The sequence below is a fragment of the Ursus arctos genome, unplaced genomic scaffold (genome assembly GCF_023065955.2).
Source record: "Ursus arctos isolate Adak ecotype North America unplaced genomic scaffold, UrsArc2.0 scaffold_4, whole genome shotgun sequence".
In the NCBI taxonomy this organism is placed as follows: domain Eukaryota; kingdom Metazoa; phylum Chordata; class Mammalia; order Carnivora; family Ursidae; genus Ursus; species Ursus arctos.
This window is the reverse complement of record NW_026623056.1, coordinates 6,907,947-6,929,931: the sequence shown is the minus strand read 5'-3', so window position 1 is coordinate 6,929,931 and position 21,985 is coordinate 6,907,947. Positions and strand designations below refer to the sequence as shown.

At 39.4% G+C, this 21,985-nt stretch overlaps 1 protein-coding gene across 1 annotated transcript in view; it reads left to right on the top strand.

The window, feature by feature from the left end:
- SPATA16 (spermatogenesis associated 16) overlaps positions 1-21,985 on the top strand; it is a 224,322-nt gene that overhangs the window by 124,989 nt on the left and 77,348 nt on the right. The window contains 1 exon segment of the mRNA XM_048215147.1: positions 19,760-19,844. Within this exon segment, the coding sequence (XP_048071104.1) occupies positions 19,760-19,844 (85 nt within the window).

Genomic DNA, 21,985 nt, shown 5'->3' with positions numbered 1-21,985 from the left:
TATCCCATGTAATAATTTTGACCATATTATTATGAGGACATTCCCCAAGTATACTGTGCCTCTCTTCCTGCTTATATCCAATTTATTCTGACCTTCTTTCACGCCACTCCTATCTTTTCAGTACAGGAACCAAGTTTGCCTGAGTTGGGAGTATCTGACTCAACTTCCAACCCTCACCATCCCCTACATTCGCCTTCAGGTTGGCAACAATAATGTTAATAATAAGAGTATCAATCTGACATTTGTAGATTATTTCATAGATTTCAAATTGTTTTACATATATTATTATGTACACACACATACACACACACACACACAGAGAACTCCAGAATATAGGTATTATTTAAATAATCTCCATTTTAGGGATGGACCGTAGATTGTTAGGATTAAGGGACTTGTTTTAGGTTAAGCAAGTTATAAAAGAGTAAGAAGCATGGCTCCATGGCCTGGGTTCAGCCTTTACATACGATCATGCAAACAATGCTCCCCCCTTTCCTTTTCTTTCTTCCTACTTGGTACTTAGTTTATTAAACCTCAGGGAACTTATCTAAGATATACATAGTCTTCCAACATTGGAATCCATTTTCCATTAGAACCAAAGTATACAGACACTGTGGTAAGATTTTCAAGGCAGCCTACAGACACCCATTTAAACTACAATTTACTAAACTGATGTACATTAAACAATTATGTAATGTTTTACTAATAAAATTAAAGCAAACAGAGTGAAGTGATTTAATACACCTGAATTTTTAACCGAATAGAAACTTCCAGCAGTTTTCTTTTGGTTTGTCTTTTTTGTTATCCTGTTCAGGCCTGATGAGGAAAATGCTCTTGATAAAATGGTCTCAGCTAAGAAATATTATGAAGTAAATAAAACTCAACCTAAAAAAAAACCAAAACACACTTTAAAATCTGTCCAATCAACCTTTGAAGTACCTGTGATTCGCTTTCAGAATCTCAATAAACCTCTCCGAGTGGTTTTCAGACCCTCTCCATGTCGCGGGAAGGGGGTGAGGGTGTTTGGGTTGTCAAAGTAACTGGCAAGCCATATCGGCAGGTAAAATGTGGTGCGTGGAGGTGCTGACCCTCCTGCGATGCACAGGACAGACCCACACAAAACATGTAACCACCTAAAATTGCCAAGAGTGATCACTATTGGGAAACACGGAAAATGAAACCTACTTCTATTCAGTTAAAAATTCAGATGTGTTAAGTTACTTTACTCTTCCATTTGGTCTTATTTTATTAGTAAAACATTGCATAGCTGTTAAATATATACAGTAAATTGGTTTGAATGGGTGTCTGTAGGCTGCCTGGAAAACCTCACCAGAGTGTATGTATACTATGATTCAACTGGAAAATTAATTACAAGTTTCAAAACACCACCCTACCGTACTGAAATCCGCCTATGCCTGCTAATCACTCTTTTCCTCACTTTCTCCGTCTTTACCTATAAGTTTCTGGCTCTCAAGAAAGAGTCAGCAGAGTTTATGATTGCGGTCCAGTTACACAAGATGCTAAGTAACCAGGATGGTTTATCAGACTGTATAATCTCTGTATATTCTGAGACTCTTTCCTACCCAGGCAGAGAAGGAGAGAGAGAATGGCAAGCAGTAAGACTGTACTTTTTCCTTACTTCTAGGGACTAACAAGAGTTAGTTCTGGCTACTTTCACTGAAAGCTGTTCCTCTGCTGTGAATGGGTTTATTTTCTGCTCTGTATACTCTTCTTTCCAACTGTTTTACATTTTATATTGGCTTCAGAAACTGCTGGTGTGAACTACTGAAAGCAAGATTAGATTCAGGATTGCCTGGTTTTGTACAGCCAGGCTCTCCTCTAGCTTTTGCCCCTTTTCAGGATGACCTAAGATGACACGTCTTGTTTTTTTTCTAATTCTGCCCCTTCCTTTGATCCCACAAAAAGTTGGATAAAACTTTGTAATCCTATTGGAGATTAGAGAAACACGGTCTGAATGTTCACAAATACCAAAAGGTGAGGGCGCCCTCTGCTGGTGAAGAAATGTTCCAAGGATGGGGGTTCAGTTCTTCTTGGTCATGGGAAAGTGACCTGGGTTATGGTGAGACTGGAGACAGCTCACAGGCAGGAACATTCCCTAAAGGAATGCTCCAGAAAGAATCCTTCAAGAATGAGCACCAAGAAAACTTTTCAGGTTTATCGGTCTCCGTCAACGCTTTTCAGGGAGTCAGGGCAGCACATTACTTAAGTTGATGCCAGTTTGTGATACCAGTCAGTCTCTACCCAAGAGTTATACTATTGGCTTCAGGCCAAGCCTGTTACTGTTTTATCATTATTTATGATTTTCTTGAGAATCAGATACTTTCCATTCATCTGGAAAAGGAAAGAATTCGTCTTTAGGTTTTTCATTCTCACAAGATTAGTAGGATATGCCTCTATAGGAACAGCCCCTAGTGTCTGACACCAGGTCACCACAGGGCCTGGAACATCACCATATTTAAGGACTCAAATTCCTTCTCACTTGCCTTTGTCATTTGACTTTGCCCTAAGGAATGGTGCCAATATTTCAGTTTCCCATTTGCCTGCAGTAGCTGCCTAGTTAAGGCTCATCCATTGTCTCTCAGAACTCTGAACAGTGACCTCTCACTTCCAGTCTTCTCACCCTCAAATGCATCCTTTTCAGAGTTGACAAGATTCTCTCTCTAAACCATAGAACTTTCCATGTCATTCTGTATTTAAAATCCACAGGATGAAATCCATGCTCTTTTGTGCCTTCTCCATGCCTTCTTGCCTGCTCTAAATTCAGAAAGCTGATCCTGTTAGGGGTGAGTGATCCCACTCATCCTCCTACTTCTAACTTCTGAACCTGCGTTCAAGTTGTACCCAATACCTGGGATGACCTTCCTGGTCTCACTCTCCCTTCATTTGGCTAACTCCTGCTCAGCATTTTAGGCTAATCCAGGCTTTTATCTCCTCTAGGTCCCCCTCCGTAATACACCAACCCTCTCAACTGGATTAGAGTATATGTCAGTTATTCCATCTGACTCATTGCGATATAATTATCTGTATATGTTTGCATCTCCATTAGACCCTAATGATAGGAAGTAGCAGACTCATCTTAGAATCTCCATCTTTGTGGAATAAAAGGATTCATGAAGTATGGAAATATGAATCTAATAAAAACATGTACTCAGGCCCCTTTTTATATCCATATGACCGTATCAGGACCCTGGTTCCCCAGACCATCTCCTTCATCCTGGAAAGTAAGTGGATCCAGATGTCAAGGGACACTGCTTTTAAACCCATATAAAAGGAGACACCCCAGGAATGCTCCCAATATGACCACCGGCTGTCATTGTCCCTGCTAAACACAAGTCTTAGAGGCCTTGGCTTGATAAGATGTCCTCCTCATCATAGAATTGAAAACCAGCAGTGACTGAGGTTTTTGAACTAGAAGTTTCCATGTTATTTTCCCTGCCAAAAACCCTTCAGTTGTTCCCCAACATCTATAAGACAAAAATTCAAATTCTTCTGCCTGGAATCCAAGGCCTGTCTGAAACATAATTTTCTGGTATTTCTTCCCTTTCTTCTGTTACACAGAACCTCTGTTTCTCCCCAGATCCTATATTATATTTTTTACCTTCAAAGCCCTTGCATGTGATATGTCTCTGGAAAACAAAAAACAAACAAACAAAAAACAAAAACAAAACCTCCTTTTTCTTCATCATCACTTTAAAATAGTTCTAGCCATTCCTCAGGCCTCAGGGCTGAATCAGTCCATTACAGCCAGGAGTAATCATTTCCCGCTTTACCGCTCTGAACTGCTTAGTTAACATTACATACTTAACATTTGCAAAGTTCTTTATGGCTATAAAACTGCCTTATATTTTGATTACTCTTTTCAAATATTGTCATATCAATAGTTAATTTGGCATCTCATAAAGGTCAGTATATTGTCTTCATACATTTCCATGTTACCATGATTCCCAACCTTGCCTATTGTAATAAACATAATGAACATTTGCTGATAATATTGATAACCATATTTGGGTGTTTCACACAGAAAAAAACCCAAAATCAATATCAAACATTCATATATAATCTGAGATGAGTTCCATTCATCTAGACCTCCTCAACCAGACATATATTTTGTATAAAAGTAATAACACATCTCTTGACATTGCCAGGAAAGGGAAGTTGACTATGTCAGTTTAATAAGCCAGAACTAACATGAAGACATGACTGCTAGTGAGACAAGCATGGGATGACAATGGGGGGGAGGACCAGGCATTGATAGGCAATAATAACCACCCCCCCACACACACACACTTAATTAACCACAAGAATATGGTTTTTATAGAGTGTACCAGTGGTCAACAGGTTGGCAAGAAATTAGCACCAGGGAAGTCCAACAAAAGATAATAGAGTCTTGTAAAAGATGCACAGAAAAAGAATGACAGCATGGAAATAGTACAGAACCATGGTTAAGAAACCAACATTTGATGACAAATATATCTGATTGAATCCTGACCCTGCTGTCAACTTTTTGGAAATTAGCCTCCTCAATTTAAGGAACCTCACTTTCCTCATTTCATAGCTTGGTCTCAAGAATTAAATGAAATGTAAAAGCACTTACTATGTGTATGGTAAACACTCTATAAATATTGGTTGCTGTTACAAATAGCAATAGTAATACTATTATTGTTTTTTGTTTTTATCAATTGAGAATTTAGAGACAGGCATTATTTGAAATTTCAGACTAGAGGCAGGCAGTGAACTCAAAAAAAAACTACTATGCATTGCTGGGCAATCTTGCAGGAGCAAGCATGGCTAGAAACACAGTAGAATCAAAATCTGGAGTTACAGTCAAGGCAGAAACACATTAACTAGATTTGGTCTGAAAAGGTAGAGACTTGGTGTCAGGGACAACTTTCAGCTATTAGAATTAGGCAGTTAGGCACAGAGGCAGACTTGTTACAAAGGTAGAGAGACCAAAGTATAACTTCTTCAGCACTCATCAACCTCTGAAATACGTGAACTCAGAACACCATAAGGGCTGAAACTCCTGATGAAAACCAAATAACTAGGGGTACTGGAGTGGGGGGAAAGGATAACCAGAGCAAAGTGCAAACGATATAAATTATTGAGCACTGTATTAGTCAAGGTTCTCCAGAGAAACAGAACCAAGAGGGGGTATAAATATATGGAATTGGCTCATGCAATTATGGAGCCTGAGAAGTCCTAAAATCTGTAGTTTGGCAAGCTGGAGATTCAGGAAAGCCAGAGGTTTGGTTCCAGTCTGAGGCCAAAGGCCTGAGAACCTGGGAGCTGATGGTGGGAGTTCTAATTCAAGTTCAAGTCCAAAGGCAATTGAAGACTGATGTCCCAAATCAACAACAATCAGAAAGCAAATTCTGGGGCGCCTGGGTGGCTCAGTCGTTAAGCGTCTGCCTTCGGCTCAGGGCATGATCCCAGAGTCCTGGGATCGAGCCCCGCATCAGGCTCCCTGCTCCACTGGGAGCCTGCTTCTTCCTCTCCCACTCCCCCTGCTTGTGTTCCAATCTACTTTACTCAGTGTACAGATTCAAATGTTAATCTCAGCCAGAAACATTCTCACAGACATCATTTTCAATCAAACACCTGGGCACCCTGTGGTTCAGTTAAGTTGACACATAAAATCAACCAACCATCACAAGCACCTGCTATTTACCAGGTATTGTATGAGGCACTGTAATGGCAGGCACCATGGCTTACAGTCCATAGCAGTGTTGCCACTAAACTCCCAGTGTTGCTGGAGATGTTCTGTGTCAGTCAACATAGTAGCCACTAGCCATGTGTGGCTATTGAGCACCTGAAATGTGCCTTACATACCTGAGAATGGGATTTTAAATTTAAATTTTAATTCTTTTAAATATAAATAGCCACATATGGCTAGTGGTTACTCTATTGGTCAGTACAAGTCTAGGAAAAGAAGGTAATAGGTAAACTGACTAGTAATTACAAAATGTGAGACTTATCCGGGAAAAAGGTTGTGGTTGAGGGATGGTAAAGCAGAACTTATTTACACAGAGTGGTCAGAGAAGGCCTCATTGAAGAGGTCACCAATGTTTAAGCTAACATAGAAGAAGCACCCAGGTAAAAAAATGGAAAGAATAGGGATGACTGGGAGGCTCAGTTGGTTGACCATCTCCCTTCAGCTCAGGTCACGATTCCAGGGTCTTGGGATCAAGGCCCTCATCGGGCTCCCTGCTCAGTGGGGAGCCTGCTTCTCCCTCTGCCGGCTTCTCCCTCTGCCGGCTTCTCCCTCTGCCTGTGCTCTCTTCCTCTCTGATAAATAGTTAAATAAAATCTTTTTTAAAAATGGAAGGAATAGATTCCAGGTAGGAGGAACCTAATACACAAATGCCACAAGGCAGGAAAATTAATATTTGCTTTGAGCAACTGAATAAGCCACACTTGACTAGAGGGTGATAGAATATGTCGTTGAAGAAGAAAACAAGGGCAGCCTATCACAAGAGTAGTAGAGCACAGAAGGAGGCTGTATTCTATTTGAGGTATTTTATAATTACACAGTTCTTAAAGATCACTATGGCTGATTGCTGTGTGGAAAATACGTGAGCCTGCAAAGGGAAGCTTCGTGTGTGTGTTTGTGTGTGTGTGTGTGTGTGTGTGTATGCGTGTGCATTTGCTTGCTTGAGTGGATTTGATAGTTTGATTCTCCTCCTAATCAGAATATAATCTCTTCAATATTAGTGTATATATGTATTCAAAAGCAATATACATTTTAATCAATATTAATCAATCTAAATTAATAGCATGACTATACATATGTTCTTTAGTTTTTTTAGTACAGGAGAAAGGAAACAACCTCCTAAGTATGTTGATAATAGGGAAGGATTCTTTAGTTAGAACTATCTAATAGACACCCAAGAAGTGTCTATACCAGTTACATAAATGAAATAGCTGCATACAAACACCATAAGATTCTCCTTAGACTCTTGAGAGAGGTCAATTTCCCAGTGTAGATGAAAGAAGAAAGAAAGAAAGAAAGAAAGAAAGAAAGAAAGAAAGAAAGAAAGAAAGAAAGAAAGAAAGAAAGAAAGAGAGGAACTTAAAACTTAAGTTGAAAAGACAATCATGAAACTGACTAATGTCAAGCAAAGGGGACCCATGGAGAAAGATTAAAACAACTGGAATTAATTAATTAACCTAGGGAAGAGAGATTAATAAATTTTTCTGAGGATACATAGAACCGCTATTCCGAGGATGAGGTCTAGTTAGGTTGCATTAACCCTGAAGGAAGAACCGAAACCAGCAGACAAACTGCAGAAGATGCTATTTATGGCTGTGAAACTAAGGAATCAGTGAGGAAAGCAGAGCAATGTCCTTCTGTGGAGGTCTTTAAAACCGAATAGATTCTCATCAGTCTCATTTGAAAGGTTTAAGTGTGATCCTGCCTAAAGGCAAGGTGATGAACGAATGACTTTTCAAGGTTCCAGCCAGCCATCTCTATGAGAACACACAGCTGATTGTGTGCTGTGGTTTTCTTTTGTTTACCCATATCTTATTGTTTTACACCACCAAGTGGCCACGCTGAGTAGAAATGTTACAGATTGTGAATATGAACGTAGGTCTTGAGAATCACCCACAGTATACTCTCATACCCTTAGAACTGCAGTCTGTTTAGAAATAATCAATATGTAAAATCGCCTGGCATGAAAATGCTTAGACATTGTGATCCTTGTACGGTATTAATTTGAAAAGCAAAACTGGTACCTATCTTGTAATAAGATGTTCAAATTCTTGTATTGCGTATTTGCTGTTCTGTAGGAATGGGACTTGATTCAGGATAAGCTGAGTTATGACACAAAAATCTTTTATTTTAGATACATATATATTTAAAAGCCAGATTTTGACCCTTTTACACTTAACAGATGTATTAAGTAAATTAAATGTGACTTCAGAAATACTTTTCTAAAATGACCTCAAATATCATATCAAAAGAAGAGTATAGTATGCTTGCAGGGAAACCACAGTTGTTGACACATGACTGAAGGCATCACGTTAGAAAATAATTTTCGATACAACACAATAGGCTAATGTGCTTCCTGGTACCTTTCCTCTAGTTTATGTAAAAATTACATCAGCATCCATTAGCATTTATTAAACTCTCATGTGAGCTAAATGTTGGATTTTACATTGGGCAAGCCCACCCTGTCATTCCATTCCCATGCCACCTCCAGAACAAAAGCACTGTTAAATATGAGCAGTGAGGTAATCCAGGGCCAGACTCCTTCTGGTAGAATCTTAGTAAGCGACATAACTTTATAGCCCTCAGGTTTTTGTAACAAGAATTTAATTTTTTTGACTTAAAAAAATTAGAGAATGTGTGGTCATAAACTCAACAAATATTTATTGTGTGACTACCACACCAACACTGTTGTAGGCACTGGGTATAGAGCAGTGAATGAAACAGACAAAACTCTGGGCCCCCAGGAAGCTTGCATTCCAGGAAAGACCCAGAGAGTAAATATTTTAGGCTTTGGTATGGATAGTATTGGAATATGGTCAGAGTAGTCCTCACTGAGAAAATAACATCTGATAAAGACCTAAAGTTGATTAACAAGAAAGTCAGGGGGCGTCTAGAGAAAGAATATCCCAGAAAGAAAATCCCAGAGGCAATAGCGTACCTGTTCTTTTTGAGCAACTGCAGAGTAGACAGCTTGTCTGGAGCAGAGTAAATCGGAAATGAGATCAGAGACCAGATGACAGGGGGTTCAAATGCCATTTTAAAAACTGGTTTTTAGGGGCGCCTGGGTGGCTCAGTCGTTAAAGTGTCTGCCTTCGGCTCAGGGCGTGATCCCGGCGTTATGGGATCGAGCCCCACATCGGGCTCCTCTGCTGGGAGCCTGCTTCTTCCTCTCCCACTCCCCCTGCTTGTGTTCCCTCTCTCGCTGGCTGTCTCTATCTCTGTCAAATAAATAAATAAAATCTTTAAAAAAAAACTGGTTTTTATTATGAGTGAGATAAGAAGCCTTTGCAGTTTTAAACACAGTAGTGATCTGCTCAGGAGCACTAATTTTAATTTTTTTTGCCTGAGAAACTGGATGGATGGTGAAAGACTATTAGAGCTTGGGGGAGGGAAAGTAAGGAGGGTTAGAGTCTCAGGTATAGAAATATTAAGTTTGGAATACCTATTGGGTATCCAAGTAGAAATGTGAAGAAGACAATTTCTACAAGTCTCGAGATCCAAAAAGAGGTTTAAGTTCAGGATATAAATGTAAGGTTTGTCAAACCACAGACTGTATTTAAAACCACAAAACTGGTGAGATCACCAAGGGATTGCATATAGAAGGAAAGAGAAGGGGTCCAAGCATTGTGCCCTTATGGTAGAAATCCAGGGAGATGAGAAGATACCAGAAAAGGAGACTGAAAAGAGCAACCAGGAAGATAGAGGGAAACCAGAAAGAGCCGAGTTGTGGAACCCAAGTGGGAAAATATAAACTGGAAGAGGGAACAAGCAGTTGCATCACTTGCACCCGAGAGTGCGTGCAAAATGAAGACTGAGAATTAAACCATTGTTTTAGCAGCATGGAAGCCGCTAGTAGCATTGACAAGAGCAGTTTCAGTGAAGTAGTAGGAATGAGAGCCTTGCTGGAGTGAGTTAGGAGAGAGCAGGAAGAGAGAAACTAGCGATAGGGAGTACACACAGCTTTTTCAAGGAGTTTCTGTGGGTTCGTTGTTGTTTGTTTGTTGTTTGTGTAGAAGGAAAGAATTAAGATGACAACTGGAAAGGCAGCGGATCAAGAGAGGCTTTGGGGATGTTTTGTTTTAAGATGGCAGAAACAACAGCATTTCTGTGTGCTGGTAGAAGAGCTCCAGGAGAAAAGAAGAAAATGAAAAAGAAAAGAAAAGAAATGAGAGAGAGAGAGAGAGAATGAATTACTGGAGCAGTTCCATGGGTAGGATGAGATCTGATGCGGAAGTGTGGCTGGGTGAACGGATCGGGTTCACACTCTGCTATGTAAAATGCTTAACCTGGTGCTTAGCACTAGTAAAGGCTCAAAAGGGACAGATATGAAGCCACCCACTGTCACTTAAAAGGGGTTGACTAACATGATCTTCCAGTTCCAGTGCAGCTACAATATTCAGTAGATTAATGAAAGTAAGTTGAATAGAACAGTGACAATGAAACAAAGACATTTAGAAGCAACATTGAATCACACTGACTAGCCTCCAGGAGATTGGTCTAAAGGTAAAGAGAGATACCTAAAGGAAAGTAGGAAGAATGATGGTTACTGTTCATATTCGGTTCATCAAATGAGTCTGCCAGAACCAGGATCCCACAACGTACTTGACTCCTTGAAGATGCTCTGAGTTGATTAATTAATTATCTTTGCCCTTTATAAATTCAGCATGATGAAAAACCCCTGTCTCTTGCCTCACAAATAGTGCATGGTATAATGTTTTTTCCATGCTCTTTTCACGTTCTTCCACTGAATTTTATACTGATTTATAAAGGCTAAGCTGTAGGGCAGAGCTGTGATAGGGGAGCAGACAAAGAAAAGTGGCTGGTGAAAACATAACTGCCACTTCCACTGGGAAGAAAATGGGGTTGAAGCAACTACAATATAAATTGTGTTCTAACATTAAGAGAAATAAGTTATACTTATGAAAAATATATTAGCAAACATGTAGCTTTCTGAAACCATACTTTGTTATTTAATACTTGTATCTTTTTACTATTATAGTAATCGTGCTTCGCTGAGGTCAAGTAATAAATTTCAATGAATCTTAATTCTTCACTTGTTTCAATATAAATTTGGAGATACATTCCTTTGGAAAAAGACTTGAGCCCCCAGGTGTAATAAAATCATTTTTAAGAATGTAGCAATTTGACAACACATCATTACAGAAAGAGCAACTTTTAGAAAACATTAATAAAAATACAAAAACTTCTGGTTTTACAATGGTGAACTCAAAACCAAACCACCAAAAGCATTAAAAATGTGGGAAAGCTCTAGAAACCCACTGTCATGGTCTCTCTTTTTCCCTCAGAATTGTTCCAATCTAAGAATGACAATCACTAACATGATAGAAACTATCAATTTAGCTTTTACTTTACTCAAGCCACTGTGCTTATGATCCAGGATCATCTTTTACATTTGTTGCAGGTTTCAAAATTGTGAAGTTTCTTTCTTGAACTCTGCACAATAATCTTAGTACAATGTAAACATTGTCCCCAAAGAGAAAACAGTAGACTGAAATATTTAAGGGAGACTGTGGCCAGAATACATAGAAACTGATACCTAACTGTTGACTGACGGTTATATCAATGCCTGCCACCTGTTGCTCAACCTCCTAATTTATCTTAGAGTTAGGCAAACTATACCAAATCCAGGGTTACCATATATTTTCGGAAATAAAGTCTTATGGGACACAACCCCACTCATTGGTTTAGTTATTGTCCATAGGTCCTTCCACAAGGCAAAGTTACCACATGGCCCACAAAGCTTAAAATATTTACTATCTGACCCTTTACAGGAAAATTTTACCCACTGCTGGTTTAACTAATGGCTGGTCCTCTCATTAGACAATGTTTGTTGAGCCATATATCTACATATCCTAATGGTAACGAAGGAGGAATCAGTGCAGAATCGAGTCGTCACCTAAGAGTACCCAACTTCTATAAATATGTATGTGCTGTCTTTGAGAGTGAGATTTTTTACATTTTTCATTGATTTCCTAAATTCAGAATTTATTAAACGAATTTCTATTAGGTGACAGGTACCTAAGTGTACTTCCTTTTTAGGTAGTCATTAGAGGAGAATTTTTCCAAGTGTTTCTATCAAGTGCGAATTTTGATATTCACTTTTGTCCCCTCTTGTCTGTAATTTTTGTAACTTTTTTTCTACTTCTTACATATTCACACAACATCAAAACTTCCTAGCTCACTTTATCTTATCAGTAAACTCGGGCTTTGAAAAATATAAAAGGGTTCTTAAAAGATTTGTTATTCCTAAATTATTGTCATTTATTTTGAAATGTCAGTGGACTGCTCTTTTCCAATACCACATGTGTAAAAAAAATATGTTGAGCTGAATAACCCTCCAAATGGTGGTATTTTGTTCCATTGTTATTTTTTAAAGTCCTAATTTTTGTCTGTCCTGAGCAAGAACCTAAACATTTTAATTCTTCCAACAGAGTACCATAGTAAGTTTATAGCTGCTGTGCCTTAGACAACCTATATTTAGGGAAGGAAAACTTCTAATTCAATTTACAATGATGTCAAGAAACAACACGTAACTGCAGGCAAAGATAAGAAAAACATTCAGGGGTACACCGTGATAGCTCTACTTAAATAAATAAACTTTTGGTACTAGTGATTAGGTACGCAGGATTATTATATGTTTAATTGGCTAACGTGACAATTTGGAATTACTTCTAGTCACATTTAATTGGATTTGGAATCTCTGGAGAAAAGAAATAGAGAGTCCTAGCAGAAACAGTCATAAAAGTAAACTGTTTTTCCAAAGGGTGGTAAGCAATGAATTAATATCAGTTGCACAATAGTTTTTAATATCCTCTCAGCTTAATAAGACTAATTCAGTGGTTGTACACACTAGATACTAAAACCAATTCAATTAAACACAGAAGTTGGGGAGAGGAGTGTTTGTCGAATTGGAATTTTTTTTTTTAAAGATTTTATTTATTTATTTGACAGAGATAGAGACAGCCAGCAAGAGAGGGAACACAAGCAGAGGGAGTGGGAGAGGAAGAAGCAGGCTCATAGCAGAGGAGCCTGATGTGGGGCTCGATCCCACAACGCCAGATCACGCCCTGAGCCGAAGGCAGACGCTTAACCGCTGTGCCACCCAGGCGCCCCTGGAAATTTTTTTTTTTTAATGATTTTTTTATTATATTATGTTAGTCACCATACAGTACATCCCCGGTTTCTGATGTAAGGCTCGATGATTCATTAGTTGTGTATAACACCCAGTGCACCATGCAATACGTGCCCTCCTTACTACCCATCACCGGTCTATCCCATTCCCCCGCCCCCCTCCCCTCTAAAGTCCTCAGTTTGTTTCTCATAGTCCATAGTCTCTCATGCTTCATTCCCCCTTCTGATTACCCCCCCCTTTCTTTATCCCTTTCTTCCCCTACTGATCATCCTAGTTCTTATGTTCCATAGATGAGAGAAATCATATGATAGTTGTCTTTCTCTGCTTGACTTATTTCACTTAGCATTATCTCCTCCAGTGCCGTCCATGTTGTAGCAAATGTTGAGAACTCGTTCTTTCTGATAGCGGAGTAATATTCCATTGTATATATGGACCACAACTTCTTAATCCAGTCATCTGTTGAAGGGCATCTCAGCTCCTTCCACGATTTAGCTATTGTGGACATTGCTGCTATGAACATTGGGGTGCATATGGCCCTTCTCTTCACTACGTCTGTATCTTTGGGGTAAATACCCAGTAGTGCAATGGCTGGATCATAGGGTAGCTCAATTTTTAACTTTTTAAGGGACCTCCACACTGTTTTCCAGAGTGGCTGTACCAACTTGCATTCCCACCAGCAATGTAGGATCCCCTTTCTCCACATCCTCTCCAACAATTGTTGTTTCTTGCCTTGTCTATTTTTGCCATTCTAACTGGCGTAAGGTGGTATCTCAGTGTGGTTTTGATTTGAATTTCCTTGATGGCTAATGATTTTGAACATTTTTCATGTGTCTGTTAGCCATTTGTATGTCTTCATTGGAAAAGTGTCTGTTCATATCTTCTGCCCATTTTTTGATTTGTTTATTTGTTTCTCGTGTATTGAGTTTGAGAAGTTCTTTGTAGATCTTGGATACCAGTCCTTTATCTGTAGTGTCATTTGCAAATATATTCTCCCATTCCGTGGGCTGACTCTTAGTTTTTCTGACTGTTTCCTTGGCTGTGCAGAAACTTTTAATCTTGATGAAGTCCCATAAATTCATTTTATCTTTTGTTTCTCTTGCCTTTGGGGATGTGTCATGAAAAAGGTTGCTTTGGCCGATGTCGTAGAGGTTGTTGCCTATGTTCTCCTCTAGAATTTTGATGGATTCCTGTCTCACATCGAGGTCTTTCATCCATTTGGAGTTTATTTTTGTGTATGGTGTGAGATAGTGGTCAAGTTTCATTCTCTTGCATGTAGCTGTCCAATTTTCCCAGCACCATTTATTGAAGAGACTGTCTTTTTCCCACCGGATATTTTTTCCTGCTTTATCAAATATTAGTTGCCCAAAGAGCCGAGGGTCCATTTCTGGGCTCCCTATTCTGTTCCATTGGTCTATGTGTCTGTTTTTGTGCCAGTACCATGCTGTCTTTGTGATCACACCTTTGTAGTACAGCTCGAAATCCGGCATTGTGATGCCCCCAGCTTTGTTTTTCCTTTTCAACAGTTCCTTGGAGATTCGGGGCCTTTTCTGTTTCCTACAAATTTAAGGACTGTTTGTTCCAGTTCTTTGAAAAATGTCCTCGGTATTTTGATTGGGATAGCATTGAAAGTGTAGATTGCTCTGGGTAGCATGGACATTTTAACTATGTTAATTCTTCCGATCCATGAGCATGGAATATCTTTCCATCTTTTTATGTCTTCCTCAATGTCTTTCAAGAGTGATTTATAGTTTCTAGAATATAGGTCCTTTACGTCTCTGGTTAAGTTAATTCCAAGGTAACGTATGGTTTTTGGTGCTATTGTAAATGGGATGGATTCCCTAATTTCTCTTTCTTCGGTCTCGTTATTCGTGTATAGAAATGCAACTGATTTCTGAGCATTGATTTTGTATCCCGCCACGTTACTGAATTGCTCTATAACTTCTAATAGTTTGGGAGTGGCTTCTTTTGGGTTTTCCATATAGAGTATCATGTCATCTGCAAAGAGAGACATTTTGACTTCTTCTTTGCCGATTTGAATACCTTTGATCCCTTTTTGTCGTCTGATTGCTGTTGCAAGGACTTCTAGTACTATGTTGAATAATAGTGGCGAGAGTGGGCATCCTTGTCGAGTTCCTGATCTTAAGGGAAAGGCTTCCAGCTTTTCCCCATTGAGAATAATATTTGCAGTAGGCTTTTCGTAGATGGCTTTTATGAGATTGAGAAATGTACCTTCTATTCCTACACTCTGAAGGGTTTTAATCAGGAAAGGATGCTGTATTTTGTCAAATGCTTTTTCGGCATCGATTGAGAGGATCATATGGTTCCTGAGTCTTTTCTTGTTGATATGATGTGTCACGCTGATTGATTTGCAAATATTGAACCACGCTTGCATCCCAGGTATGAATCCCACTTGATCGTGATGGATAATCCTTTTAATGTACTGTTGGATTCTATTAGCAAGTATCTTGTTGAGGATTTTGGCGTCCATATTCATTAGGGAAATCGGTCTGTAATTCTCCTTTTTGAGGGGATCTTTGCCTGGTTTGGGGATCAAGGTAATATTGGCCTCATAGAATGAGTTTGGTAGCTTTCCTTCTGTTTCTATTTTTTGAAATAGCTTTAGGAGAATAGGTATTATTTCTTCTTTGAATGTTTGGTAGAATTCCCCAGGAAAACCGTCCGGGCCTGGAGTTTTGTTAATGGAAGGTTGTTTATCACTGACTCAATTTCTTCATAATTAATTGGCCTGTTTAAGGAATCAATTTCTTCCGGTTTCAATCTCGGTAGTTTATAGGTTTCCAGGAAGGATTCCATCTCTTCCAGATTGCTTAGTTTATTGGCATATAGCTGTTGATAAAAATTTCTAATAATCCTTCTAATTTCAATGGTGCTCGTCGTGACCTCTCCTTTTTCATTCATAATTTTAATAATCTGGGTCCTTTCTCTTTTCTTTTGGATAAGTCTTGCCAGTGGTCTGTCAATTTTATTGATTCTCTCCAAGAACCAGCTTCTTGTCTTGTTGATCTGCTCTACTGTACTTCTGGTTTCTGCTTGATTGATTTCAGCTCTAATTTTGGTCAACTGCTTCCTCGTGCGTGGATTAGGCCTGTCCCTCTGTTGCCGTTCCAGCTTCTTGAGGTGAGAATATAAAAACTGCATTTTAGATTTTTCTATTCTTTTGAGTGAGGCTTGGATGGCTATGTATTTCCCCCTTAGGACTGCCTTTGCAGCATAGCATAGGTTTTGGACTGTTGTATTTTCATTCTCATTGGTCTCCATAAATTGTTTAATTTGATTTTTGATTTCCTGGTTTATCGAGTCATTCCTGAGCAGGATGGTTCTTAGTCTCCAAGTGTCTGAGTTTCTTCCAAATTTTTCCTTGTGGTTGAGTTCCAATTTCAGAGCATTGTGGTCTGAGAATATGCAGGGGATAATTTCAATCTTTTGGTATCGGTTGAGACCTGTTTTGTGTCCCAGAACATGGTCTATTCTTGAGAATGTTCCATGGGCATTAGAATAGAATGAGTATTCTTTGGTTCTGGGGTGTAGTGTTCTATATATATCTATGAGGTCCAACTTGTCGAGTATGGCATTCAAAGCCTTTGATTCTTTCCTTAGTTTTTGCCAGGGTGTTCTGTCTATTTCTGATAGTGGAGTGTTGAGGTCCCCTACTATTAATGTATTTTTATGTATATGTCTCTTTATTCTGGTTAAGAGTTGGCTTGTGTATCTTGCTGCTCCCCTGTTGGGGGCATATATATTTATAATTGTCATATCCACTTGTTGAATACTTCCCTTAAGAATAATATAGTGCCCTTCTGCATCTCTAACTATAGTCTGTAGTTTAAAATCCAATTTATCTGATATGAGAATTGCTACCCCAGCTTTCTTTTGAGGTCCATTTGCGTGAAAGATGGTACTCCATTCTCTTACTCTCAGTCTGAATGCATCTTTGGGTTCGAAATGAGTCTCTTGTAGACAGCAAATGGATGGGTCATTTCTTTTTATCCAATCTGCAACCCTGTGGCGTTTTATGGGAGAATGTAAGCCATTCACATTAAGACTGAGTACTGAGAGATATGATTTTAATAATGCCATGTTGCCAGTAAAGTCTTTGTTTGTATTGGCTGTGACTTTCTGATCTGTATCACTCTTGGGGCCTTTTTACTTTTATAGAACCCCCCGTAATATCTCCTGTAGGGCTGGTTTCATGGTTACAAAATTGGTTAGTGACTGGCGATTCTGAAATGTCTTTATTTCTCCATCAATTCTGAATGACAGCCTTGCTGGATAAAGGATCCTTGGCTGCATGTTTTTCTCTGAAAGAGCTCTAAATATGCTCCCCCAACCCTTTCTCTCATTCCAGGTCTGTGTAGACAGGTCTGACGTAATTCTGATGCCTTTGCCTTGGTACGTGAGAAATTTCTTTGCCCTGGCTGCTTTCAATACTGTATCCTTGCATCTAATATTTGCGAATTGCACTATGACGTGACGTGGCGTAGGTTTGTCATGGTTGAGCTTGGGAGGGGTCCTCTCTGCCTCTTGGACACGAATGTTTGTTTCCCTCGCTAGATTAGGGAAGTTTTCAGCTACAATTTGTTCAAATATCTCTTCTAGACCTCTGTTTTTCTCCACCCCCTCGGGGATGCCGATGATTCTAATATTGGATCGTTTCATTGAGTCAGTAATCTCCCGTAACCTACATTCGTGGGCATGGATTTTTTTAAGACCATCTTCTATTTTCATTTTTTCCTCTATTAACCCATCCTCCAATTCACTAACCCGTTCCTCTGCTTCTGCGACCCTGGCCGTCAGAGCCTCTAGTTTTGCCTGCATTTGGCTCATAGAATTTTTAATTTCTGTCAGATTCGTTCTCATTTCTGTCCTTAGGGATTCTATATTCTCAGTAACCTTTTCGTTAATAGTTTTTTCAATTCTACTCATCATTTTGACCATCGTTACTCTGAATTCCATTTCTGATAATTTGGTTACATCCATGTCCATTATTTCTGTGGCAGAGGCCACAGACTCACTGTCTTTTCTTTGCTGGGGGGGGCTTCTCCTTCTTGTCATTCTGATGAGGAAAGGTTGCGGGGTTGTCCAGAGCCCAAATTATTGACTGGGTCCCAGGCCGTTCCCCTTGTTTTATAGGGATCTTAGGGATGTGGGCTTCTTCTTTAAAGATTTTATTTATTTATTTATGTGGCAGCCAACCAGCGAGAGAGGGAACAGAAGCAGGGGAGTGGGAGAGGAAGAAGCAAGCTCCCAGCGGAGGAGCCCGATGAAAGACTCCTTTCCGGAACGCCGGGATCACGCCCTAAGCCGAAGACAGGCGCTCAATGACTGCGCCACCCAGGCGCCCGGGTTGTGGGCTTCTTGATTTTTCAGCCTGCCTTCTGTGTTCTGGGGGAGGGGCCTGCCGCGCCGATACTCAGGCAGCCCTGTTTGGGTAGAGTCTCCGCGTCCCCTGCGAGGGGGGATGGGGATGGGCGCTCTCTGAGCCGGTATTTCCAGGCTTTTGTTCTCTGGCGGCTTTCCCTGGCGGTCTGCTGTGCCTCTTCTGAGAGTCAGAGCAGCAGCGGCCGAATTTCAGCCTCTGTCACAGAACAGAGAGATTGCGGCCCGTTCTCTACTAATGTTCTGGCCACTTTAACTCTGCTACTGTTGGTGCTAATCAACCCTGCAGCGTCCCGGGATGTGCGCCCCACACCCGGCATCCCAGCCCTCACTTCCAGGGCCGGCGCGTCTCTGCCCTTTGTGTTTCTAACGCCGCCAGCCGCCCCACGGGCGCTCCGGAAGCTCCCGGTCTCAGTCTGGATCCAGTGAACGCACCGGGATTCCGGTGTTCCGCAGATGCCTGGCGGCGCGCGCGCACCTGGCTCACGGTCTCAGTCTGCTGTTTTGCGGGTGCCGACCACGAGCCCGCCCGCTCCCCCGTGCAAGTGGCTGCCGCCTCCCGGCGCCCAATCGCGGCGGCTCCCTCCCCCTTCCGTTTATCTTCCGATATCTGTGCGCGGTTTCATGGCTCCCCGCTTTGTACCTCAATACTCAGCGCTGGAGATGTTCATTTGTAGAGATCTAGATGCATCTTCCTGCGTCTCAGGCTGGTTCCGTGGTTGTTTAGGCTGGTCTGGTACCTATCCAGCTCGACTCAGGGGACCGGCTGAAAACGGTGTCTCCTACTCCTCCGCCATCTTAACTCCCTGGAGTAAAGGGTGTGAGAGCCTTCAAATGCACTTACGTCTTCATGACCCATCAGCTCTGCTGCTTTTCATCACTCACTCACTTCTGCATGTTAGGCCACCACTGAGCGATCGTCAACTCAGGAGAAGCGCTCCGGCTCCCTCCGACGGCTCCGGAGCCCCTGGAAATTTTTTATTTTTACTTTTAAGGAGGCCAATTTAATCAGAGGTGAATAATCTTTAATTCAGGTGAAGTCAGATATGCTTAAATAGCAGTACAATAGTTAGCTCTATATGCTATGCTAGGTTTGAAGGCATTTTAGAGTCCATAAAATATGTGTTGCTCTATAAACGTTCTGAAGCTTAATAAGGGCCAACCAGAACAATGCATTCCTTCATAGTCTTCAAGTATTCTTATACTGTACAAGCAGAAAAAAACATCTAGAAGACAAATGGCTGGCTGCCTCTCTTAAAGTTTTAGTTTAGATTAAAAGAAAAACAACAGAAAACAAAAACAACCCTACTTTCTACAGTCTAAAATGTGCCTGGGCTTTGCTTAGTATTAAACTAGTCAAATTTATATATTACAAAATCTTCTTCCTCAGTATATATATATACTACCTGTATGGTTTTCCTTCTGCCCTATAAATTCGTGTTTTGTTTTGTTTTGTTTTTAATTGTCCTTGTTCTTAGGAGCGCCATGATTGCTGACTACATGTTCTGGCTCTGTGGAGGAAGTGAACAGTGTATAAGCAAGCTCATCAAACTGTATTGGCAGGTAAAAATTGATGTCCCAATGAGGGAGGAGGAGTCCATCTCATTTTTAGAACCAAAATGAAGGACTGGTGCTTAAAAGACTGCTGAAAAAGATAGCTCTGGCCATATCAATCAGAAGGACACTACTCAGTAATAATGTATTTATAATGAAGTAGATTTTCTGTGACTAATTTTAAGGGCAGAATTCAAGATTGTTAGCCCTTGGCCCATACTTCAGTTTTATAACCCAATATAAATTTTAGACATCCCAGGAACTATTTTCCCAAGCGTGCTGCTATAATGACATGGTCCTTTAAAATACGAGCATTGTATTTTCATAGATTCTTCTTGATCTAAGACCTGTAAAAGCATACGCTAGGAGTAATACTAATTACATATAAAGAAAGAATGCAAAGATCAGTTGTATTTGTTGGGTAATATTTAGTGTTTGGAACACCTAACTAAAACAAACTGCAGATCTTTTTTTCTCATTTATTATTCAAAATGGCAGCAATAAGTCATATCAAAGGTCAATTAGATCTCAATAAGAGAGTCATAATTTCTTAGAATTACAAAGAGAATTTAGAATTTACTGGGTTCACTCTCCTTCACAATACACAAGTCTGTTCATTTCCTATCTGCTCTCAGCAAATTGTCACTAACTTTCTGCTGAAATAGATTGAAAATGAAAAGCTCATTTAACTCCAAGAAACAACATCCAATTTGCGAATTATTAAACTGTTTTCCTCATGTAAAGTAAATTTCTACTACCTTAGAACTTCAATCCAGATGTTCCCAGTAGGGCAACAGGGACCAAAAGGAAACCCATTTCCAAATAAAATTTTTTTCAAATATTTGAAAATAAATTACAAAAGCCAAGTGCCTCCTTCATATCTTCTCCTCTCCGGACTGTGTGGGGCCTTTTATTCCTCATGCTTCAAGATGATTTAATTTAGTTTAATATGAACCTTTCAAACCAACTAGAATAAGATCTGCTAAAACACAAATATGAAACTGATAAATAATCATCAATAATCTTTTGATGCTTCCTGATTTTTCCCATATTTTCACTACTGTGTCTTGGCCCCCAGTTTTCTGTCTTTATATCATGTGTTATCTTTATTAGACAGTAAAGTACTAAGTTTATCATATAAAAAGCTCAATAACTTATATGGTTCCATCTAAATATTTGGAGCTCAATTTACCTACAATAAAAAAATAAATGTTTGCATTAGTCCTACTATACTTGAGACCTGTGATTATTTGAAAAAAAAAATTGACCTTCTAGTGAACAAAATTTTAATCTCAAAAAAATTTATTAATTTGATGATAAGTTTAAAACTTTCCTAAGGGAATCTGGAACATGCAAAGTAGTAGCAGTCACTTATAGTTATGTAATTAAATAGTTGTAAAGAATTGCTAGATGTAAAAAAAAAAGCAAATAATATGAGCTATAGATACAATAAAGGAAGACTTTTTATTAAAGGATTTCAGAAGCTTTTGGAGAGAAGTGGGAAAGGAATTGAATCTCAAGGATTAGATATAATATTCAGCAAGCTTGGCATATAATAGGTCCCAAATGAATGTTTGATTTAATTTATTCATTCACTAAACAAATAAATATTGAGTATTTACTGTGTTTTCTACATCAAACTAGGAAAAAATAGATCCAGTGTTGGTGCAACTGGTTAAGATTTACTGTAAATAATTTTTTTTCTCTTTCCTTTAGCTTTCAAATAACACTAATATCCCCATTCTTATTTACCTCAAAGTAGGTAAATAATCTCCATTTACCAATACATGCATGTTTGCTATACAAAAAGGAGGAAAACAAATACTATTATTTAACTCTTCTGTATTAATAAAAGATAAGAAAAACATATTTCTCTTTGTACTCTCTTTTTCTCTTTATTTTTTTATTATTTTTTAATCCCCATCACCTATTTAACCCATGTCCCCACCCACCTCCCTTCTGGTAGCCATCAGTGTATTCTCTATATTTGAGTATGGTTCTTGGTTTGCCTCTCTCTTTCTCTCTTTTTTTTCTTTGCTTGTTTGTTTTGTTTCTTGAATTCCACATATGAGTGAAATTCTATAGTATTTGTCTTTGAATGACTTATTTTGCTTGGCATTATACTCTCTAGTTCCATCCATGTCATTGCA